The sequence below is a fragment of the Eutrigla gurnardus genome (assembly GCF_963514095.1).
Source record: "Eutrigla gurnardus genome assembly, chromosome: 4".
Lineage (NCBI taxonomy): Eukaryota > Metazoa > Chordata > Actinopteri > Perciformes > Triglidae > Eutrigla > Eutrigla gurnardus.
Genome location: NC_139918.1, coordinates 12,152,336 through 12,177,142, shown reverse-complemented (window position 1 = coordinate 12,177,142; position 24,807 = coordinate 12,152,336). Strand labels below are relative to the sequence as shown.

The window sequence follows — 24,807 nt, the reverse complement described above, 5'->3', positions numbered from 1 at the left end:
TACCAATATAACTTTTTTTTTTAATCATGAACATGATCAACTGTCATGTTTGACTACTGATCTCAGAGCAGTGAAGAACCAACAATCCGCAGCAAACATGGAGACACAATGGGTTGAAGAGTTAAAAGACTGAATTCAACTGTTAACTGACTTCTGTCTATTTGAGTTTACAGAGCACAACAGATTCCCCATAACAGAAATCTAAAGAAAATCCAGCATGGAGAGGCTCAGTGAACCTGGTCTGGACTCTGTGGAGGAGAGTCATGGTCTTGGAGACCCTATAGAAGGACAGTATACCTGCTCCGTGATCCAGGTACACTCCTACTTTGGAGGACGGAGGACCTGAGACGCGAGTTAGGACTTTGTTGTGAATGAGTTCATATCTCTTATTGTCACTTGCTAATGCCCAAGATTTATCACTGTATCCAAACCCAACTTCTTGCAGGTTACCTTTTCTGATGTTACTCTTGTATGCGACTGCTATAGAAATTAACCCCCCAGTGTTCTCCACCTCCCAGTAACAGCGTCCAGTCAGACTCTCTCTACTCAGGACCTGATTCCAATCTTGGAATCTGTCTCTGTGATTACGAACGGTCTGTCCTGGTACCGTCATTGTTACTTTCCTGTTCCCCTCAGATAATATCAAGTCTCTGTGTGCCGTGTTTGGATCCAGTGTGAGTGCACATGAATATTTTAAGAATTCAGCTCTGGTCCTGGGCTCTGGTTGCGGCAGTGAAACAACCACATCAGTCCCCTTAGCTAAGACCTTCATCCACTTCTCTGTCAGAACATCATGCAGGTCATCTCTGACCGCTGACACAGCCGCTGTCACGTCCTCAAAGTTGCGCAGAGGACGGGTGTTGATGCTGGATGAGTGTGTGGACTCACTGAGTGGTGACAACGACGGGTAGTCGTGTAGAAACTGGTTGTGATCCTCTGTGTGTGAGAGCTTCTCCAGCTCAGCGTCTTTCCTCTTCAGCTCACTGATCTCCTGCTCCAGCTTCTCCTGAAGCTCTGTGACTCGACTCAATTCAGTTTCCTGCCGGGATCTGACCTGCTGCTTCACGTCAGAGCGTCTTTTCTCCATGAGACGGATCAGCTCAGTGAACATCACCTCACTGTCCTCCACTGCTTTATCAGCAGAGTGGTTGATAGCCTCCACCTCCTGTTGGAGCAGCTTCACATCTTTGTCTCTGTCCTGGATTCTCTGCTGGATGTTTAGTCGACTCACATCCAACTCTCTCTGCCTCTCAGTCCTTTCTGCTGCAGCTGAGACTGTGTCGTGGCCTTTGTGTTCCTCCACAGCGCAGAGATAACAGATAGACTGCTGATCAGTACGGCAGAACATCTTCATCACCTCATCATGACGAGAGCACACGTTCTCCTGGAGCTTGTTGGAGGGCTCCACCAGCTGATGTTTCTTGAATGCTGGTGATTCATAATGAGGCTGGAGGTGTTTCTCACAGTAAGAGGCCAGACACACCAGACAGGACTTGAGGGCTTTCAGTTTCCTCCCAGTGCAGAAATCACAGGCCACATCTTCAGGTCCAGCATAGCAGAGACCAGCAGGAGCAGCTTGGAGTCCAGTCTTCTTCAGCTCCTCCACCAAAACTGCCAACATGGTGTTTTTCAGCAGGACAGGCCTCGGTGTAAAGGCCTGACTACACTGAGGGCAGCTGTGGATCTCCTTCTTATCCCAGTAGGTTTCAATACACTTCATGCAGTAGCTGTGTCCACAGGGAATAGTCACCGGGTCCTTCAGTAGATCCAAACAGATGCAACAAGAGAAGGTTTCCTGGTCCAGTTTGAGTCTTTTGTGTTCCATTTCTCCTCTCAGTGAACAAAGAGTTTCTCTGAACAAAGTCAGCAGCAGCTCTGACCAACAGGCAGAGACGAGCTGTTTTTATAGCAGGAGATGGAGGGAGGGGTTACCAAGGTTTCTGGTATTCAGAACTTGATTGGACCGCAGCAGAGTGGGGGCGGGCCCTTTGAGGTCATTGGTCGGTCGGTTGGAGCGTCCCCATTGGCTCGTTCAAAGAGAGAAAGAGCTCCAAATCCAAATGGACATAAGTGCCTTATTGTGGTGTAATTAAGTTTATGGGGAAAATGTGACAAAATGACTCCTGCTATGTATTGAAATGGCTGAATGGATTTCTTTATTAGCTGTTGTCCTTTTGATTCTCACTGATTAGAGGTTTTATTTTAGTGTGCAACATAATATCAGCCATGTTTCATAGAAGTGTTGAGGTTGGTTTTGGACTTTTTCTCATGTTTCCATCTCCTGAAGTTCAGGTTGACCACATTTGAAGATTTTATGTCAGGTGATGTTTACACATTTACATTTCAGATCAAATAATGAAGTGTGCTTTCTGTTGATTAGTTGTGAAACGAGAGGATGCTATGAATGAAATGACATCACAAGTAAAGTGTATCAATACTACAGATCGATGGATTCAGTCACCAAAAGAAGCAGATCTGGTTCCTTGAGTCCTTCTGGATTGGGGTCTGCTGTTTGCTGCTGAGCAGGTAAAGTCCAGTGGTTTCTCATGACCAGCCAGTTACCTCCCTCTCCAGGATGGACAAAGTCCTCCTTGGTGTCAACACTGTCCCATTTTCTTTCAAAATGCACAATTCCTTCAGGTCGTTGTCCAGGTGCAAGTGGTGAGTGGAGTTTAGGTTTGCAGTCGCTGATCAATGTGAGCCTCTTTGAGACAAAAGCAGAGTCGTCTACTGACAACAACTCACTTTCTGGTCACCTCCTTTGAAATGTAACGATGTTTGTTCGGACAATCAAGTGATAATTATGTATGAAAAATACATGCATGCAATGAGTCACAACAACAATCAATGGAAGTGAGTGTGAAAAACCCAGTAGGCCTAATCCACTGGGAAAATTCTCCCACGACCACCGAGGCAACTCCAGCCAATCAAGAGGGATCAATTGCTCAGTTTGCATTCATGTCATCAACATGCAGGCAGCAGTCTCTACTATCCATATCAGAACAAATTTGCCATTTTCAAAGACTTTTGCTTGTCACAGTGACCTGTTATTCTGAAGTTTGACAGAAGTTTTGAAAATTCCTATTTTTTTCTGGTTTGTGTCAGGAGGCATGTTTGATCCTCAGTGGGAAATTATATGTAATCCATAAATCAAATATAATGTGATGCCTTACATTCAAAGTGAATGTGAAACATGATGCAAATCCAGATTGTGTCCCATCATGGCCAAGGAATCGAAATACTTGTTTTATGGCTTATCTTTGAGTTTACAAAATTACCTTTTTTGACATAAGGATTTCAGTGTCTGTGGTTTGATTGTAGTCTTGGGAAATATTGTTTTACTTCAACCAGACTGACTAAATGAGGTTATCGCTAACTACACATTGTGTACTTAATGTGATTCATTATATCTAAATTAAACAAAAACCCCTTCATGAACAAAAATGGGAAAAAATGTGTGCGAAAATATTGAGCTTTCAGAAAATTTATTGCAGTTTCAATTTCAAAATACCAATATTGTAGTTTACAGTACCAATATAACTTTTTTTTTTAATCATGAACATGATCAACTGTCATGTTTGACTACTGATCTCAGAGCAGTGAAGAACCAACAATCCGCAGCAAACATGGAGACACAATGGGTTGAAGAGTTAAAAGACTGAATTCAACTGTTAACTGACTTCTGTCTATTTGAGTTTACAGAGCACAACAGATTCCCCATAACAGAAATCTAAAGAAAATCCAGCATGGAGAGGCTCAGTGAACCTGGTCTGGACTCTGTGGAGGAGAGTCATGGTCTTGGAGACCCTATAGAAGGACAGTATACCTGCTCCGTGATCCAGGTACACTCCTACTTTGGAGGACGGAGGACCTGAGACGCGAGTTAGGACTTTGTTGTGAATGAGTTCATATCTCTTATTGTCACTTGCTAATGCCCAAGATTTATCACTGTATCCAAACCCAACTTCTTGCAGGTTACCTTTTCTGATGTTACTCTTGTATGCGACTGCTATAGAAATTAACCCCCCAGTGTTCTCCACCTCCCAGTAACAGCGTCCAGTCAGACTCTCTCTACTCAGGACCTGATTCCAATCTTGGAATCTGTCTCTGTGATTACGAACGGTCTGTCCTGGTACCGTCATTGTTACTTTCCTGTTCCCCTCAGATAATATCAAGTCTCTGTGTGCCGTGTTTGGATCCAGTGTGAGTGCACATGAATATTTTAAGAATTCAGCTCTGGTCCTGGGCTCTGGTTGCGGCAGTGAAACAACCACATCAGTCCCCTTAGCTAAGACCTTCATCCATTTCTCTGTCAGAACATCATGCAGGTAATCTCTGACCGCTGACACAGCCGCTGTCACGTCCTCAAAGTTGCGCAGAGGACGGGTGTTGATGCTGGATGAGTGTGTGGACTCACCGAGTGGTGACAGCGACGGGTAGTCGTGTAGAAACTGGTTGTGATCCTCTGTGTGTGAGAGCTTCTCCAGCTCAGCGTCTTTCCTCAGCTCACTGATCTCCTGCTCCAGCTTCTCCTGAAGCTCTGTGACTCGACTCACTTCAGTTTCCTGCCGGGATCTGACCTGCTGCTTCACGTCAGAGCGTCTTTTCTCCATGAGACGGATCAGCTCTGTGAACATCACCTCACTGTCCTCCACTGCTTTATCAGCAGAGTGGTTGATAGCCTCCACCTCCTGTTGGAGCAGCTTCACATCTTTGTCTCTGTCCTGGATTCTCTGCTGGATGTTTAGTCGACTCACATCCAACTCTCTCTGCCTCTCAGTCCTTTCTGCTGCAGCTGAGACTGTGTCGTGGCCTTTGTGTTCCTCCACAGCGCAGAGATAACAGATAGACTGCTGATCAGTACGGCAGAACATCTTCATCACCTCATCATGACGAGAGCACACGTTCTCCTGGAGCTTGTTGGAGGGCTCCACCAGCTGATGTTTCTTGAATGCTGGTGATTTATAATGAGGCTGGAGGTGTTTCTCACAGTAAGAGGCCAGACACACCAGACAGGACTTGAGGGCTTTCAGTTTCCTCCCAGTGCAGAAATCACAGGCCACATCTTCAGGTCCAGCATAGCAGAGACCAGCAGGAGCAGCTTGGAGTCCAGTCTTCTTCAGCTCCTCCACCAAAGGCAGCAGTCTCTACTATCCATATCAGAACAAATTTGCCATTTTCAAAGACTTTTGCTTGTCACAGTGACCTGTTATTCTGAAGTTTGACAGAAGTTTTGAAAATTCCTATTTTTTTCTGGTTTGTGTCAGGAGGCATGTTTGATCCTCAGTGGGAAATTATATGTAATCCATAAATCCAATAAAATGTGATGCCTTACATTCAAAGTGAATGTGAAACATGATGCAAATCCAGATTGTGTCCCATCATGGCCAAGGATTAAAATACTTGTTTTATGGCTTATCTTTGAGTTTACAAAATTGCCTTTTTTGACATAAGGATTTCTGTGTCTGTGGTTTGATTGTAGTCTTGGGAAATATTGTTTCACTTCAACCAGTCTGACTAAATGAGGTTATCGCTAACTACACATTGTGTACTTAATGTGATTCATTATATCTAAATTAAACCAAAACCCCTTCATGAACAAAAATGGAAAAAAATGTGTGCGAAAATATTGAGCTTTCAGAAATTTATTGCAGTTTCAATTTCAAAATACCAATATTGTAGTTTACAGTACCAATATAACTTTTTTTTTTATCATGAACATGATCAACGGTCATGTTTGACAGCTGATCTCAGAGCAGTGAAGAACCAACAATCCGCAGCAAACATGGAGACACAATGGGTTGAAGAGTTAAAAGACTGAATTCAACTGTTAACTGACTTCTGTCTATTTGAGTTTACAGAGCACAACAGATTCCCCGTAACAGAAATCTAAAGAAAATCCAGCATGGAGAGGCTCAGTGAACCTGGTCTGGACTCTGTGGAGGAGAGTCATGGTCTTGGAGACCCTATAGAAGGACAGTATACCTGCTCCGTGATCCAGGTACACTCCTACTTTGGAGGACGGAGGACCTGAGACGCGAGTTAGGACTTTGTTGTGAATGAGTTCATATCTCTTATTGTCACTTGCTAATGCCCAAGATTTATCACTGTATCCAAACCCAACTTCTTGCAGGTTACCTTTTCTGATGTTACTCTTGTATGCGACTGCTATAGAAATTAACCCCCCAGTGTTCTCCACCTCCCAGTAACAGCGTCCAGTCAGACTCTCTCTACTCAGGACCTGATTCCAATCTTGGAATCTGTCTCTGTTATTACGAACGGTCTGTCCTGGTACCGTCATTGTTACTTTCCTGTTCCCCTCAGATAATATCAAGTCTCTGTGTGCCGTGTTTGGATCCAGTGTGAGTGCACATGAATATTTTAAGAATTCAGCTCTGGTCCTGGGCTCTGGTTGCGGCAGTGAAACAACCACATCAGTCCCCTTAGCCAAGACCTTCATCCATTTCTCTGTCAGAACACCATGCAGGTCATCTCTGACCGCTGACACAGCCGCTGTCACGTCCTCAAAGTTGCGCAGAGGACGGGTGTTGATGCTGGATGAGTGTGTGGACTCACCGAGTGGTGACAGCGACGGGTAGTCGTGTAGAAACTGGTTGTGATCCTCTGTGTGTGAGAGCTTCTCCAGCTCAGCGTCTTTCCTCTTCAGCTCACTGATCTCCTGCTCCAGCTTCTCCTGAAGCTCTGTGACTCGACTCACTTCAGTTTCCTGCCGGGATCTGACCTGCTGCTTCACGTCAGAGCGTCTTTTCTCCATGAGACGGATCAGCTCAGTGAACACCACCTCACTGTCCTCCACTGCTTTATCAGCAGAGTGGTTGATAGCCTCCACCTCCTGTTGGAGCAGCTTCACATCTTTGTCTCTGTCCTGGATTCTCTGCTGGATGTTTAGTCGACTCACATCCAACTCTCTCTGCCTCTCAGTCCTTTCTGCTGCAGCTGAGACTGTGTCGTGGCCTTTGTGTTCCTCCACAGCGCAGAGATAACAGATAGACTGCTGATCAGTACGGCAGAACATCTTCATCACCTCATCATGACGAGAGCACACGTTCTCCTGGAGCTTGTTGGAGGGCTCCACCAGCTGATGTTTCTTGAATGCTGGTGATTCATAATGAGGCTGGAGGTGTTTCTCACAGTAAGAGGCCAGACACACCAGACAGGACTTGAGGGCTTTCAGTTTCCTCCCAGTGCAGAAATCACAGGCCACATCTTCAGGTCCAGCATAGCAGAGACCAGCAGGAGCAGCTTGGAGTCCAGTCTTCTTCAGCTCCTCCACCAAAACTGCCAACATGGTGTTTTTCAGCAGGACAGGCCTCGGTGTAAAGGCCTGACTACACTGAGGGCAGCTGTGGATCTCCTTCTTATCCCAGTAGGTTTCAATACACTTCATGCAGTAGCTGTGTCCACAGGGAATAGTCACCGGGCCCTTCAGTAGATCCAAACAGATGCAACAAGAGAAGGTTTCCTGGTCCAGTTTGAGTCTTTTGTGTTCCATTTCTCCTCTCAGTGAACAAAGAGTTTCTCTGAACAAAGTCAGCAGCAGCTCTGACCAACAGGCAGAGACGAGCTGTTTTTATAGCAGGAGATGGAGGGAGGGGTTACCAAGGTTTCTGGTATTCAGAACTTGATTGGACCGCAGCAGAGTGGGGGCGGACCCTTTGAGGTCATTGGTCGGTCGGTTGGAGCGTCCCCATTGGCTCGTTCAAAGAGAGAAAGAGCTCCAAATCCAAATGGACATAAGTGCCTATTGTGGTGTAATTAAGTTTATGGGGAAAATGTGACAAAATGACTCCTGCTATGTATTGAAATGGCTGAATGGATTTCTTTATTAGCTGTTCCCCTTTTGATTCTCACTGATTAGAGGTTTTATTTTAGTGTGCAACATAATATCAGCCATGTTTCATAGAAGTGTTGAGGTTGGTTTTGGACTTTTTCTCATGTTTCCATCTCCTGAAGTCCAGGTTGACCACATTTGAAGATTTTATGTCAGGTGATGTTTACACATTTACATTTCAGATCAAATAATGAAGTGTGCTTTCTGTTGATTAGTTGTGAAACGAGAGGATGCTATGAATGAAATGACATCACAAGTAAAGTGTATCAATACTACAGATCGATGGATTCAGTCACCAAAAGAAGCAGATCTGGTTCCTTGAGTCCTTCTGGATTGGGGTCTGCTGTTTGCTGCTGAGCAGGTAAAGTCCAGTGGTTTCTCATGACCGGCCAGTTACCCTCCGTCTCCAGGATGGACAAAGTCCTCCTTGGTGTCAACACTGTCCCATTTTCTTTCAAAATGCACAATTATTCGTTGTCCAGGTGCAAGTGGTGAGTGGAGTTTAGGTTTGCAGTCGCTGATCAATGTGAGCCTCTTTGAGACAAAAGCAGAGTCGTCTACTGACAACAACTCACTTTCTGGTCACCTCCTTTGAAATGTAACGATGTTTGTTCGGACAATCAAGTGATAATTATGTATGGAAAATACATGCATACAATGAGTCACAACAACAATCAATGGAAGTGAGTGTGAAAAGCCCAGTAGGCCTAATCCACTGGGAAAATTCTCCCACGACCACCGAGGCAACTCCAGCCAATCAAGAGGGATCAATTGCTCAGTTTGCATTCATGTCATCAACATGCAGGCAGCAGTCTCTACTATCCATATCAGAACAAATTTGCCATTTTCAAAGACAATATTCTGTATTCTGATGTTTGACAGAAGTTTTGAAAATTCCTATTTTTTTCTGGTTTGTGTCAGGAGGCATGTTTGATCCTCAGTGGGAAATTATATGTAATCCATAAATCAAATAAAATGTGATGCTTTACATTCAAAGTGAATGTGAAACATGATGCAAATCCAGATTGTGTCCCATCATGGCCAAGGATTAAAATACTTGTTTTATGGCTTTCTTTGAGTTTACAAAATTGCCTTTTTTGACATAAGGATTTCAGTGTCTGTGGTTTGATTGTAGTCTTGGGAAATATTGTTTCACTTCAACCAGTCTGACTAAATGAGGTTATCGCTAACTACACATTGTGTACTTAATGTGATTCATTATATCTAAATTAAACAAAAACCCCTTCATGAACAAAAATGGGAAAAAATGTGTGCGAAAATATTGAGCTTTCAGAAATTTATTGCAGTTTCAATTTCAAAATACCAATATTGTAGTTTACAGTACCAATATAACTTTTTTTATCATGAACATGATCAACTGTCATGTTTGACAGCTGATCTCAGAGCAGTGAAGAACCAACAATCTGCAGCAAACATGGAGACACAATGGGTTGAAGAGTTAAAAGACTGAATTCAACTGACTTCTGTCTATTTGAGTTTACAGAGCACAACAGATTCCCCGTAACAGAAATCTAAAGAAAATCCAGCATGGAGAGGCTCAGTGAACCTGGTCTGGACTCTGTGGAGGAGAGTCATGGTCTTGGAGACCCTATAGAAGGACAGTATACCTGCTCCGTGATCCAGGTACACTCCTACTTTGGAGGACGGAGGACCTGAGACGCGAGTTAGGACTTTGTTGTGAATGAGTTCATATCTCTTATTGTCACTTGCTAATGCCCAAGATTTATCACTGTATCCAAACCCAACTTCTTGCAGGTTACCTTTTCTGATGTTACTCTTGTATGCGACTGCTATAGAAATTAACCCCCCAGTGTTCTCCACCTCCCAGTAACAGCGTCCAGTCAGACTCTCTCTACTCAGGACCTGATTCCAATCTTGGAATCTGTCTCTGTGATTACGAACGGTCTGTCCTGGTACCGTCATTGTTACTTTCCTGTTCCCCTCAGATAATATCAAGTCTCTGTGTGCCGTGTTTGGATCCAGTGTGAGTGCACATGAATATTTTAAGAATTCAGCTCTGGTCCTGGGCTCTGGTTGCGGCAGTGAAACAACCACATCAGTCCCCTTAGCTAAGACCTTCATCCATTTCTCTGTCAGAACACCATGCAGGTCATCTCTGACCGCTGACACAGCCGCTGTCACGTCCTCAAAGTTGCGCAGAGGACGGGTGTTGATGCTGGATGAGTGTGTGGACTCACCGAGTGGTGACAGCGACGGGTAGTCGTGTAGAAACTGGTTGTGATCCTCTGTGTGTGAGAGCTTCTCCAGCTCAGCGTCTTTCCTCTTCAGCTCACTGATCTCCTGCTCCAGCTTCTCCTGAAGCTCTGTGACTCGACTCACTTCAGTTTCCTGCCGGGATCTGACCTGCTGCTTCACGTCAGAGCGTCTTTTCTCCATGAGACGGATCAGCTCAGTGAACACCACCTCACTGTCCTCCACTGCTTTATCAGCAGAGTGGTTGATAGCCTCCACCTCCTGTTGGAGCAGCTTCACATCTTTGTCTCTGTCCTGGATTCTCTGCTGGATGTTTAGTCGACTCACATCCAACTCTCTCTGCCTCTCAGTCCTTTCTGCTGCAGCTGAGACTGTGTCGTGGCCTTTGTGTTCCTCCACAGCGCAGAGATAACAGATAGACTGCTGATCAGTACGGCAGAACATCTTCATCACCTCATCATGACGAGAGCACATGTTCTCCTGGAGCTTGTTGGAGGGCTCCACCAGCTGATGTTTCTTGAATGCTGGTGATTCATAATGAGGCTGGAGGTGTTTCTCACAGTAAGAGGCCAGACACACCAGACAGGACTTGAGGGCTTTCAGTTTCCTCCCAGTGCAGAAATCACAGGCCACATCTTCAGGTCCAGCATAGCAGAGACCAGCAGGAGCAGCTTGGAGTCCAGTCTTCTTCAGCTCCTCCACCAAAACTGCCAACATGGTGTTTTTCAGCAGGACAGGCCTCGGTGTAAAGGCCTGACTACACTGAGGGCAGCTGTGGATCTCCTTCTTATCCCAGTAGGTTTCAATACACTTCATGCAGTAGCTGTGTCCACAGGGAATAGTCACCGGGTCCTTCAGTAGATCCAAACAGATGCAACAAGAGAAGGTTTCCTGGTCCAGTTTGAGTCTTTTGTGTTCCATTTCTCCTCTCAGTGAACAAAGAGTTTCTCTGAACAAAGTCAGCAGCAGCTCTGACCAACAGGCAGAGACGAGCTGTTTTTATAGCAGGAGATGGAGGGAGGGGTTACCAAGGTTTCTGGTATTCAGAACTTGATTGGACCGCAGCAGAGTGGGGGCGGACCCTTTGAGGTCATTGGTCGGTCGGTTGGAGCGTCCCCATTGGCTCGTTCAAAGAGAGAAAGAGCTCCAAATCCAAATGGACATAAGTGCCTATTGTGGTGTAATTAAGTTTATGGGGAAAATGTGACAAAATGACTCCTGCTATGTATTGAAATGGCTGAATGGATTTCTTTATTAGCTGTTCCCCTTTTGATTCTCACTGATTAGAGGTTTTATTTTAGTGTGCAACATAATATCAGCCATGTTTCATAGAAGTGTTGAGGTTGGTTTTGGACTTTTTCTCATGTTTCCATCTCCTGAAGTCCAGGTTGACCACATTTGAAGATTTTATGTCAGGTGATGTTTACACATTTACATTTCAGATCAAATAATGAAGTGTGCTTTCTGTTGATTAGTTGTGAAACGAGAGGATGCTATGAATGAAATGACATCACAAGTAAAGTGTATCAATACTACAGATCGATGGATTCAGTCACCAAAAGAAGCAGATCTGGTTCCTTGAGTCCTTCTGGATTGGGGTCTGCTGTTTGCTGCTGAGCAGGTAAAGTCCAGTGGTTTCTCATGACCGGCCAGTTACCCTCCGTCTCCAGGATGGACAAAGTCCTCCTTGGTGTCAACACTGTCCCATTTTCTTTCAAAATGCACAATTATTCGTTGTCCAGGTGCAAGTGGTGAGTGGAGTTTAGGTTTGCAGTCGCTGATCAATGTGAGCCTCTTTGAGACAAAAGCAGAGTCGTCTACTGACAACAACTCACTTTCTGGTCACCTCCTTTGAAATGTAACGATGTTTGTTCGGACAATCAAGTGATAATTATGTATGGAAAATACATGCATACAATGAGTCACAACAACAATCAATGGAAGTGAGTGTGAAAAGCCCAGTAGGCCTAATCCACTGGGAAAATTCTCCCACGACCACCGAGGCAACTCCAGCCAATCAAGAGGGATCAATTGCTCAGTTTGCATTCATGTCATCAACATGCAGGCAGCAGTCTCTACTATCCATATCAGAACAAATTTGCCATTTTCAAAGACAATATTCTGTATTCTGATGTTTGACAGAAGTTTTGAAAATTCCTATTTTTTTCTGGTTTGTGTCAGGAGGCATGTTTGATCCTCAGTGGGAAATTATATGTAATCCATAAATCAAATAAAATGTGATGCTTTACATTCAAAGTGAATGTGAAACATGATGCAAATCCAGATAGTGTCCCATCATGGCCAAGGATTAAAATACTTGTTTTATGGCTTTCTTTGAGTTTACAAAATTGCCTTTTTTGACATAAGGATTTCAGTGTCTGTGGTTTGATTGTAGTCTTGGGAAATATTGTTTCACTTCAACCAGTCTGACTAAATGAGGTTATCGCTAACTACACATTGTGTACTTAATGTGATTCATTATATCTAAATTAAACAAAAACCCCTTCATGAACAAAAATGGGAAAAAATGTGTGCGAAAATATTGAGCTTTCAGAAATTTATTGCAGTTTCAATTTCAAAATACCAATATTGTAGTTTACAGTACCAATATAACTTTTTTTATCATGAACATGATCAACTGTCATGTTTGACAGCTGATCTCAGAGCAGTGAAGAACCAACAATCTGCAGCAAACATGGAGACACAATGGGTTGAAGAGTTAAAAGACTGAATTCAACTGACTTCTGTCTATTTGAGTTTACAGAGCACAACAGATTCCCCGTAACAGAAATCTAAAGAAAATCCAGCATGGAGAGGCTCAGTGAACCTGGTCTGGACTCTGTGGAGGAGAGTCATGGTCTTGGAGACCCTATAGAAGGACAGTATACCTGCTCCGTGATCCAGGTACACTCCTACTTTGGAGGACGGAGGACCTGAGACGCGAGTTAGGACTTTGTTGTGAATGAGTTCATATCTCTTATTGTCACTTGCTAATGCCCAAGATTTATCACTGTATCCAAACCCAACTTCTTGCAGGTTACCTTTTCTGATGTTACTCTTGTATGCGACTGCTATAGAAATTAACCCCCCAGTGTTCTCCACCTCCCAGTAACAGCGTCCAGTCAGACTCTCTCTACTCAGGACCTGATTCCAATCTTGGAATCTGTCTCTGTGATTACGAACGGTCTGTCCTGGTACCGTCATTGTTACTTTCCTGTTCCCCTCAGATAATATCAAGTCTCTGTGTGCCGTGTTTGGATCCAGTGTGAGTGCACATGAATATTTTAAGAATTCAGCTCTGGTCCTGGGCTCTGGTTGCGGCAGTGAAACAACCACATCAGTCCCTTTAGCTAAGACCTTCATCCATTTCTCTGTCAGAACATCATGCAGGTCATCTCTGACCGCTGACACAGCCGCTGTCACGTCCTCAAAGTTGCGCAGAGGACGGGTGTTGATGCTGGACGAGTGTGTGGACTCACCGAGTGGTGACAGCGACGGGTAGTCGTGTAGAAACTGGTTGTGATCCTCTGTGTGTGAGAGCTTCTCCAGCTCAGCGTCTTTCCTCTTCAGCTCACTGATCTCCTGCTCCAGCTTCTCCTGAAGCTCTGTGACTCGACTCAATTCAGTTTCCTGCCGGGATCTGACCTGCTGCTTCACGTCAGAGCGTCTTTTCTCCATGAGGCGGATCAGCTCAGTGAACATCACCTCACTGTCCTCCACTGATTTATCAGCAGAGTGGTTGATAGCCTCCACCTCCTGTTGGAGCAGCTTCACATCTTTGTCTCTGTCCTGGATTCTCTGCTGGATGTTTAGTCGACTCACATCCAACTCTCTCTGCCTCTCAGTCCTTTCTGCTGCAGCTGAGACTGTGTCGTGGCCTTTGTGTTCCTCCACAGCGCAGAGATAACAGATAGACTGCTGATCAGTACGGCAGAACATCTTCATCACCTCATCATGACGAGAGCACATGTTCTCCTGGAGCTTGTTGGAGGGCTCCACCAGCTGATGTTTCTTGAATGCTGGTGATTCATAATGAGGCTGGAGGTGTTTCTCACAGTAAGAGGCCAGACACACCAGACAGGACTTGAGGGCTTTCAGTTTCCTCCCAGTGCAGAAATCACAGGCCACATCTTCAGGTCCAGCATAGCAGAGACCAGCAGGAGCAGCTTGGAGTCCAGTCTTCTTCAGCTCCTCCACCAAAACTGCCAACATGGTGTTTTTCAGCAGGACAGGCCTCGGTGTAAAGGCCTGACTACACTGAGGGCAGCTGTGGATCTCCTTCTTATCCCAGTAGGTTTCAATACACTTCATGCAGTAGCTGTGTCCACAGGGAATAGTCACCGGGTCCTTCAGTAGATCCAAACAGATGCAACAAGAGAAGGTTTCCTGGTCCAGGTTGAGTCTTTTGTGTTCCATTTCTCCTCTCAGTGAACAAAGAGTTTCTCTGAACAAAGTCAGCAGCAGCTCTGACCAACAGGCAGAGACGAGCTGTTTTTATAGCAGGAGATGGAGGGAGGCGTTACCAAGGTTTCTGGTATTCAGAACTTGATTGGACCGCAGCAGAGTGGGGGCGGGCCCTTTGAGGTCATTGGTCGGTCGGTTGGAGCGTCCCCATTGGCTCGTTCAAAGAGAGAAAGAGCTCCAAATCCAAATGGACATAAGTGCCTATTGTGGTGAAATTAAGTTTATGGGGAAAATGTGACAAAATGACTCCTGCTATGTATTGAAATGGCTGAATGGATTTCTTTATTAGCTGTTGTCCTTTTGATTCTCACTGATTAGAGGTTTTATTTTAGTGTGCAACATAATATCAGCCATGTTTCATAGAAGTGTTGAGGTTGGTTTTGGACTTTTTCTCATGTTTCCATCTCCTGAAGTCCAGGTTGACCACATTTGAAGATTTTATGTCAGGTGATGTTTACACATTTACATTTCAGATCAAATAATGAAGTGTGCTTTCTGTTGATTAGTTGTGAAACGAGAGGATGCTATGAATGAAATGACATCACAAGTAAAGTGTATCAATACTACAGATCGATGGATTCAGTCACCAAAAGAAGCAGATCTGGTTCCTTGAGTCCTTCTGGATTGGGGTCTGCTGTTTGCTGCTGAGCAGGTAAAGTCCAGTGGTTTCTCATGACCAGCCAGTTAACCTCCCTCTCCAGGATGGACAAAATCCTTGGTGTCAACACTGTCCCATTTTCTTTCAAAATGCACAATTCCTTCAGGTCGTTGTCCAGGTGCAAGTGGTGAGTGGAGTTTAGGTTTGCAGTCGCTGATCAATGTGAGCCTCTTTGAGACAAAAGCAGAGTCGTCTACTGACAACAACTCACTTTCTGGTCACCTCCTTTGAAATGTAACAATGTTTGTTCGGACAATCAAGTGATAATTATGTATGAAAAATACATGCATACAATGAGTCACAACAACAATCAATGGAAGTGAGTGTGAAAAACCCAGTAGGCCTAATCCACTGGGAAAATTCTCCCACGACCACCGAGGCAACTCCAGCCAATCAAGAGGGATCAATTGCTCAGTTTGCATTCATGTCATCAACATGCAGGCAGCAGTCTCTACTATCCATATCAGAACAAATTTGCCATTTTCAAAGACAATATTCTGTATTCTGATGTTTGACAGAAGTTTTGAAAATTCCTATTTTTTTCTGGTTTGTGTCAGGAGGCATGTTTGATCCTCAGTGGGAAATTATATGTAATCCATAAATCAAATAAAATGTGATGCTTTACATTCAAAGTGAATGTGAAACATGATGCAAATCCAGATTGTGTCCCATCATGGCCAAGGATTAAAATACTTGTTTTATGGCTTTCTTTGAGTTTACAAAATTGCCTTTTTTGACATAAGGATTTCAGTGTCTGTGGTTTGATTGTAGTCTTGGGAAATATTGTTTCACTTCAACCAGTCTGACTAAATGAGGTTATCGCTAACTACACACTGTGTACTTAATGTGATTCATTATATCTAAATTAAACAAAAACCCCTTCATGAACAAAAATGGGAAAAAATGTGTGCGAAAATATTGAGCTTTCAGAAATTTATTGCAGTTTCAATTTCAAAATACCAATATTGTAGTTTACAGTACCAATATAACTTTTTTTTTATCATGAACATGATCAACTGTCATGTTTGACAGCTGATCTCAGAGCAGTGAAGAACCAACAATCTGCAGCAAACATGGAGACACAATGGGTTGAAGAGTTAAAAGACTGAATTCAACTGTTAACTGACTTCTGTCTATTTGAGTTTACAGAGCACAACAGATTCCCCGTAACAGAAATCTAAAGAAAATCCAGCATGGAGAGGCTCAGTGAACCTGGTCTGGACTCTGTGGAGGAGAGTCATGGTCTTGGAGACCCTATAGAAGGACAGTATACCTGCTCCGTGATCCAGGTACACTCCTACTTTGGAGGACGGAGGACCTGAGACGCGAGTTAGGACTTTGTTGTGAATGAGTTCATATCTCTTATTGTCACTTGCTAATGCCCAAGATTTATCACTGTATCCAAACCCAACTTCTTGCAGGTTACCTTTTCTGATGTTACTCTTGTATGCGACTGCTATAGAAATTAACCCCCCAGTGTTCTCCACCTCCCAGTAACAGCGTCCAGTCAGACTCTCTCTACTCAGGACCTGATTCCAATCTTGGAATCTGTCTCTGTGATTACGAACGGTCTGTCCTGGTACCGTCATTGTTACTTTCCTGTTCCCCTCAGATAATATCAAGTCTCTGTGTGCCGTGTTTGGATCCAGTGTGAGTGCACATGAATATTTTAAGAATTCAGCTCTGGTCCTGGGCTCTGGTTGCGGCAGTGAAACAACCACATCAGTCCCTTTAGCCAAGACCTTCATCCATTTCTCTGTCAGAACATCATGCAGGTCATCTCTGACCGCTGACACAGCCGCTGTCACGTCCTCAAAGTTGCGCAGAGGACGGGTGTTGATGCTGGATGAGTGTGTGGACTCACCGAGTGGTGACAGCGACGGGTAGTCGTGTAGAAACTGGTTGTGATCCTCTGTGTGTGAGAGCTTCTCCAGCTCAGCGTCTTTCCTCTTCAGCTCACTGATCTCCTGCTCCAGCTTCTCCTGAAGCTCTGTGACTCGACTCAATTCAGTTTCCTGCCGGGATCTGACCTGCTGCTTCACGTCAGAGCGTCTTTTCTCCATGAGACGGATCAGCTCAGTGAACATCACCTCACTGTCCTCCACTGCTTTATCAGCAGAGTGGTTGATAGCCTCCACCTCCTGTTGGAGCAGCTTCACATCTTTGTCTCTGTCCTGGATTCTCTGCTGGATGTTTAGTCGACTCACATCCAACTCTCTCTGCCTCTCAGTCCTTTCTGCTGCAGCTGAGACTGTGTCGTGGCCTTTGTGTTCCTCCACAGCGCAGAGATAACAGATAGACTGCTGATCAGTACGGCAGAACATCTTCATCACCTCATCATGACGAGAGCACACGTTCTCCTGGAGCTTGTTGGAGGGCTCCACCAGCTGATGTTTCTTGAATGCTGGTGATTCATAATGAGGCTGGAGGTGTTTCTCACAGTAAGAGGCCAGACACACCAGACAGGACTTGAGGGCTTTCAGTTTCCTCCCAGTGCAGAAATCACAGGCCACATCTTCAGGTCCAGCATAGCAGAGACCAGCAGGAGCAGCTTGGAGTCCAGTCTTCTTCAGCTCCTCCACCAAAACTGCCAACATGGTGTTTTTCAGCAGGACAGGCCTCGGTGTAAAGGCCTGACTACACTGAGGGCAGCTGTGGATCTCCTTCTTATCCCAGTAGGTTTCAATACACTTCATGCAGTAGCTGTGTCCACAGGGAATAGTCACCGGGTCCTTCAGTAGATCCAAACAGATGCAACAAGAGAAGGTTTCCTGGTCCAGGTTGAGTCTTTTCTGTTCCATTTCTCCTCTCAGTGAACAAAGAGTTTCTCTGAACAAAGTCAGCAGCAGCTCTGACCAACAGGCAGAGACGAGCTGTTTTTATAGCAGGAGATGGAGGGAGGGGTTACCAAGGTTTCTGGTATTCAGAACTTGATTGGACCGCAGCAGAGTGGGGGCGGGCCCTTAGAGGTCATTGGTCGGTCGGTTGGAGCGTCCCCATTGACTCGTTCAAAGAGAGAAAGAGCTCCAAATCCAAATGGACATGCCTATTGTGGTGTAATTAAGTTTATGGGGAAAATGTGACAAAATGACTCCTGCTATGTATTGAAATGGCTGAATGGATTTCTTTATTAGCTGTTCTCCTTTTGATTCTCACTGATTAGAGGTTTTATTTTAGTGTGCAACATAATATCAGTCATGTTTCATAGAAGTGTTGAGGTTGGTTTTGGACTTTTTCTCATGTTTCCATCTCCTGAAGTTCAGGTTGACCACATTTGAAGATTTTATGTCAGGTGATGTTTACACATTTACATTTCAGATCAAATAATGAAGTGTGCTTTCTGTTGATTAGTTGTGAAACGAGAGGATGCTATGAATGAAATGACATCACAAGTAAAGTGTATCAATACTACAGATCGATGGATTCAGTCACCAAAAGAAGCAGATCTGGTTCCTTGAGTCCTTCTGGATTGGGGTCTGCTGTTTGCTGCTGAGCAGGTAAAGTCCAGTGGTTTCCCATGACCAGCCAGTTAACCTCCCTCTCCAGGATGGACAAAGTCCTCCTTGGTGTCAACACTGTCCCATTTTCTTTCAAAATGCACAATTCCTTCAGGTCGTTGTCCAGGTGCAAGTGGTGAGTGGAGTTTAGGTTTGCAGTCGCTGATCAATGTGAGCCTCTTTGAGACAAAAGCAGAGTCGTCTACTGACAACAACTCACTTTCTGGTCACCTCCTTTGAAATGTAACGATGTTTGTTCGGACAATCAAGTGATAATTATGTATGAAAAATACATGCATACTATGAGTCACAACAACAATCAATGGAAGTGAGTGTGAAAAACCCAGTAGGCCTAATCCACTGGGAAAATTCTCCCACGACCACCGAGGCAACTCCAGCCAATCAAGAGGGATCAATTGCTCAGTTTGCATTCATGTCATCAACATGCAGGCAGCAGTCTCTACTATCCATATCAGAACAAATTTGCCATTTTCAAAGACTTTTGCTTGTCACAGTGACCTGTTATTCTGAAGTTTGACAGAAGTTTTGAAAATTCCTATTTTTTTCTGGTTTGTGTCAGGAGGCATGTTTGATCCTCAGTGGGAAATTATATGTAATCCTGTTGAAGCCAATTATGTAATAACAGCCGATAACGTAATAACAGCCGATAACGTAATAAATTTGCCCTTTTTGAAATGTAATAGGCCAATAACGTAATAACTGGCCAATAACGTAATAAAAGTCCTGAAACGATAACGTAATAACTTTTGGCCAATAACGTAATCATTTATTACGTTATTGACTGCTTATTACGTTATTGGCCTGATAAAAGAAAAAACTTTGCAAATGTAATAAGTGAGCCAATAAAGTAATAATATATATCTGTGATAAAATCTGTCACTTGCGCTTGTTTGCAAACATAGACAATGGCAAGATATGAGATATGTATGACATGTAACTCACTCTTGAAGACAGTAAAACAAATTTCACTCTTAAGGATTTTTGATTTCCCATAATTGACCACTAGATGACAATGGTGTGATTAACTTTCTTCAGTTGTCCACATTTCCTTGCTTCCTATCCAGCCCACATGGTGAGAGGTAAGCAGTGATGAATTTTCTTTGATGAACAGTTGATTTTGTTAAAATTCTTGAATGTACCACACAAACTATCTTACATAGTTAGTGCAAGAGGATATAACATTATTGAGAGTGTATTCAAAGTTAACTGACTACAGCTAGCCAACTGTTGGCTAGCTATTAGCATAATTAACTCTTACAGTTTGCTAATATCAGAGCCTATCAACCTTTTAGAACTCTGTTGGTACGCTGGCGCTCCCATGTACGGAAGCCCTAAACGGCCATGCATACATACATTTTATTTCATCCGTTTTCTCGTGATAACGAGATAATTTCCCTCCGTTTTCCCGTGATAACGAGATAACAAATGAAACGTGATAGGCGAGATTTCAAATTCGGTAAAGTTGGAAAGATATTCACAGATTCGAACTGACCATAAAGAGACCCTTGATGTGTGTAGTGATTTTGGAGTCTCTGTAGGTCTACTGTATAACAGTGGAGTTATTGATTGTCATGCAATTTGCAGACGGTCCCTGCGCACTGGCCCGGCTGCCGGTTGCGCATGGAGATCAATGTTCTCCGTTCAGCTCGCAGGACGGCTTATTTATGTAAAAAATCAGGGTTTTGGTGCTTGTAGCTCGTAGTCTATGATATTACGGTGAGACAGAGGCATCATTTGTGTTTGAAAAACGTTTCACTTTCACTGATTTATTGATCCCGGAAGTTCGACTCTGTGAATATCTTTCCAACTTTACCGAACTTCAAAATGATCTCGTTATCACGGGAAAACGGAGGAAAATGATCTCGTTATCACGGGAAAACGGAGGAAATAAAATATATGTATGCATGGCCGTTTAGGGCTTCCGTACCCCATGCAACAGCGTCTGTACTTTGTAGAATATCTCTGGAACCACACAACACACTTAATGGGGAAAATTGCTATCACTACTGCTATTAGTTTCGTTGTGTGGATCCTGAGATATTCTACAAAGTACCGACGATGTCGTGTGGGAGCGCCGGCGCACCAGTGGAGTTCTAATTAAATGAAAAGTGTGTGAATAACTTTGTATTGCCCTTAACTTTGTATTGCCCTTGAACTGAATCTTTGGAGCTCTTGCCATATACGTTACACATATACGTACATATACGTTACACCATTTAATATTCAGAATTTACAGTTTAAAGAAAAGTATGACACACCTTAATCTTTAACACAATTGTATGTATTTCACAGATCTGCAAAGATGAAAATACTGCAAACAATCTTTGTCCTCTCCTGTATCATCTGGGGATGTGCAGGACATGGACAGAGACAAATGTCAGATGACACTTATGATGTGATACTCAGTGCACTCAAGGGGGAATTCAATATTCCTGTAGCAGAGAGAACAAGGATCCAGCGTGCTGCACTTATTCTACTGTGGCGGAATAGGCAACATTATGCCCTCGGTGAGGATGGCCAGACAATTACATACAACGGCAAACTGGTAGCTAGGAAGTCAACTATCGCTGCAGTTGTGAACAAGGCTCTCGATGAAACCAAAGGTTCTGGTGCAAGAAAACTGAACATACAACTTCGGGAAGAATACTCTGGCATCAGTCGAGCTAGTATTCAAGACTCATTGGACAGATCAAGACGCTACCAACTGCATAAGGCTACCTTTGAAAACAAACCCATTCCAAAATCCATTAAAGCCAAAGCAGTTCAAGTTCGTCACCAGATAGACCTGCTTGACATGGGTAAATGGAGAGTCAAGCATGCTAGAGCTACGTATCGGTACATCCTGACGATAATAGATGTATTTAGCAGATACACCTGGCTAAGACCACTGAAGAGTAAACACAGCACTGAGATTGCCAGACATCTTGAGGACATTTACACTGAGCATGGTCCGCCGAAGGTTATACAGCATGATCAAGGAAAGGAATTCAAAGGAGCAGTAAAAAAATTCATGGAATCCCTTCAGGTGAAAATAATTCAGAGCGCGCCATATCATCCCCAGAGCCAGGGTAAAGTGGAGAGAAGCCACCGTGTACTCAGGAAAAAGATGATGTACGACTTAGTCAACTATCAACAAGGAGGAATCAACTGGGTCCAACATTTACCAACATATGCCAGGATAATGAATGAAGATCCAAAGGAGGTTTTGAGCTGGATGTCTCGTCTGCTGGGTCTGCTGTTTGCTGCTGAGCAGGTAAAGTCCAGTGGTTTCTCATGACCAGCCAGTTAACCTCCCTCTCCAGGATGGACAAAGTCCTCCTTGGTGTCAACACTGTCCCATTTTCTTTCAAAATGCACAATTCCTTCAGGTCGTTGTCCAGGTGCAAGTGGTGAGTGGAGTTTAGGTTTGCAGTCGCTGATCAATGTGAGCCTCTTTGAGACAAAAGCAGAGTCGTCTACTGACAACAACTCACTTTCTGGTCACCTCCTTTGAAATGTAACGATGTTTGTTCGGACAATCAAGTGATAATTATGTATGAAAAATACATGCATACAATGAGTCACAACAACAATCAATGGAAGTGAGTGTGAAAAACCCAGTAGGCCTAATCCACTGGGGAAATTCTCCCACGACCACCGAGGCAACTCCAGCCAATCAAGAGGGATCAATTGCTCAGTTTGCATTCATGTCATCAACATGCAGGCAGCAGTCTCTACTATCCATATCAGAACAAATTTGCCATTTTCAAAGACTTTTGCTTGTCACAGTGACCTGTTATTCTGAAGTTTGACAGAAGTTTTGAAAATTCCTATTTTTTTCTGGTTTGTGTCAGGAGGCATGTTTGATCCTCAGTGGGAAATTATATGTAATCCATAAATCAAATATAATGTGATGCCTTACATTCAAAGTGAACGTGAAACATGATGCAAATCCAGATTGTGTCCCATCATGGCCAAGGAATAAAAATACTTGTTTTATGGCTTATCTTTGAGTTTACAAAATTGCCTTTTTTGACATAAGGATTTCAGTGTCTGTGGTTTGATTGTAGTCTTGGGAAATATTGTTTTACTTCAACCAGTCTGACTAAATGAGGTTATCGCTAACTACACATTGTGTACTTAATGTGATTCATTATATCTAAATTAAACAAAAACCCCTTCATGAACAAAAATGGGAAAAAATGTGTGCGAAAATATTGAGCTTTCAGAAATTTATTGCAGTTTCAATTTCAAAATACCAATATTGTAGTTTACAGTAACAATATAACTTTTTTTTAAATCATGAACATGATCAACTGTCATGTTTGACTACTGATCTCAGAGCAGTGAAGAACCAACAATCTGCAGCAAACATGGAGACACAATGGGTTGAAGAGTTAAAAGACTGAATTCAACAGTTAACTGACTTCTGTCTATTTGAGTTTACAGAGCACAACAGATTCCCCGTAACAGAAATCTAAAGAAAATCCAGCATGGAGAGGCTCAGTGAACCTGGTCTGGACTCTGTGGAGGAGAGTCATGGTCTTGGAGACCCTATAGAAGGACAGTATACCTGCTCCGTGATCCAGGTACACTCCTACTTTGGAGGACGGAGGACCTGAGACGCGAGTTAGGACTTTGTTGTGAATGAGTTCATATCTCTTATTGTCACTTGCTAATGCCCAAGATTTATCACTGTATCCAAACCCAACTTCTTGCAGGTTACCTTTTCTGATGTTACTCTTGTATGCGACTGCTATAGAAATTAACCCCCCAGTGTTCTCCACCTCCCAGTAACATCGTCCAGTCAGACTCTCTCTACTCAGGACCTGATTCCAATCTTGGAATCTGTCTCTGTGATTACGAACGGTCTGTCCTGGTACCGTCATTGTTACTTTCCTGTTCCCCTCAGATAATATCAAGTCTCTGTGTGCCGTGTTTGGATCCAGTGTGAGTGCACATGAATATTTTAGGAATTCAGGTCTGGTCCTGGGCTCTGGTTGCGGCAGTGAAACAACCACATCAGTCCCTTTAGCTAAGACCTTCCTCCATTTCTCTGTCAGAACATCATGCAGGTCATCTCTGACCGCTGACACAGCCGCTGTCACGTCCTCAAAGTTGCGCAGAGGACGGGTGTTGATGCTGGATGAGTGTGTGGACTCACCGAGTGGTGACAGCGACGGGTAGTCGTGTAGAAACTGGTTGTGATCCTCTGTGTGTGAGAGCTTCTCCAGCTCAGCGTCTTTCCTCTTCAGCTCACTGATCTCCTGCTCCAGCTTCTCCTGAAGCTCTGTGACTCGACTCACTTCAGTTTCCTGCCGGGATCTGACCTGCTGCTTCACGTCAGAGCGTCTTTTCTCCATGAGACGGATCAGCTCAGTGAACATCACCTCACTGTCCTCCACTGCTTTATCAGCAGAGTGGTTGATAGCCTCCACCTCCTGTTGGAGCAGCTTCACATCTTTGTCTCTGTCCTGGATTCTCTGCTGGATGTTTAGTCGACTCACATCCAACTCTCTCTGCCTCTCAGTCCTTTCTGCTGCAGCTGAGACTGTGTCGTGGCCTTTGTGTTCCTCCACAGCGCAGAGATAACAGATAGACTGCTGATCAGTACGGCAGAACATCTTCATCACCTCATCATGACGAGAGCACACGTTCTCCTGGAGCTTGTTGGAGGGCTCCACCAGCTGATGTTTCTTGAATGCTGGTGATTCATAATGAGGCTGGAGGTGTTTCTCACAGTAAGAGGCCAGACACACCAGACAGGACTTGAGGGCTTTCAGTTTCCTCCCAGTGCAGAAATCACAGGCCACATCTTCAGGTCCAGCATAGCAGAGACCAGCAGGAGCAGCTTGGAGTCCAGTCTTCTTCAGCTCCTCCACCAAAACTGCCAACATGGTGTTTTTCAGCAGGACAGGCCTCGGTGTAAAGGTCTGCCTACACTGAGGGCAGCTGTGGATCTCCTTCTTATCCCAGTAGGTTTCAATACACTTCATGCAGTAGCTGTGTCCACAGGGAATAGTCACCGGGTCCTTCAGTAGATCCAAACAGATGCAACAAGAGAAGGTTTCCTGGTCCAGGTTGAGTCTTTTCTGTTCCAT

General features: G+C 44.0%; 5 protein-coding genes across 5 annotated transcripts; all 5 read right to left on the bottom strand.

The window, feature by feature from the left end:
• Nucleotides 1-157: 157 nt before the first annotated feature.
• On the bottom strand, nucleotides 158-1,801 carry LOC311012460 (tripartite motif-containing protein 16-like; the record flags this gene model as incomplete). Its single annotated transcript, XM_084007922.1, has 1 exon — nucleotides 158-1,801. Exon 1 carries the CDS (start codon nucleotides 1,718-1,720, stop codon nucleotides 158-160), a length of 1,563 nt encoding a protein of 520 aa, XP_083864048.1. The 5' UTR covers nucleotides 1,721-1,801.
• Nucleotides 1,802-3,686: 1,885 nt separating this feature from the next.
• Nucleotides 3,687-10,918, bottom strand: LOC311012459 (uncharacterized protein; the record flags this gene model as incomplete). Its single annotated transcript, XM_084007921.1, has 3 exons — nucleotides 9,392-10,918; nucleotides 5,906-7,489; nucleotides 3,687-5,078 (listed from the first exon to the last, which is right to left on the bottom strand). Exons 1-3 carry the CDS (start codon nucleotides 10,901-10,903, stop codon nucleotides 3,687-3,689), a joined length of 4,488 nt encoding a protein of 1,495 aa, XP_083864047.1. The 5' UTR covers nucleotides 10,904-10,918.
• A 1,917-nt stretch (nucleotides 10,919-12,835) lies between these two features.
• On the bottom strand, nucleotides 12,836-14,413 carry LOC311012458 (tripartite motif-containing protein 16-like; the record flags this gene model as incomplete). The annotated part of the gene is made up of 1 exon (XM_084007920.1): nucleotides 12,836-14,413. Exon 1 carries the CDS (start codon nucleotides 14,396-14,398, stop codon nucleotides 12,836-12,838), a length of 1,563 nt encoding a protein of 520 aa, XP_083864046.1. The 5' UTR covers nucleotides 14,399-14,413.
• Nucleotides 14,414-16,342: 1,929 nt separating this feature from the next.
• Nucleotides 16,343-17,983, bottom strand: LOC311012457 (tripartite motif-containing protein 16-like; the record flags this gene model as incomplete). The annotated part of the gene is made up of 1 exon (XM_084007919.1): nucleotides 16,343-17,983. Exon 1 carries the CDS (start codon nucleotides 17,903-17,905, stop codon nucleotides 16,343-16,345), a length of 1,563 nt encoding a protein of 520 aa, XP_083864045.1. The 5' UTR covers nucleotides 17,906-17,983.
• A 5,156-nt stretch (nucleotides 17,984-23,139) lies between these two features.
• Nucleotides 23,140-24,807, bottom strand: LOC311012456 (tripartite motif-containing protein 16-like; the record flags this gene model as incomplete). Its single annotated transcript, XM_084007918.1, has 1 exon — nucleotides 23,140-24,807. The coding sequence occupies one exon, from the start codon at nucleotides 24,805-24,807 to the stop codon at nucleotides 23,140-23,142; it is 1,668 nt and encodes a 555-aa protein (XP_083864044.1).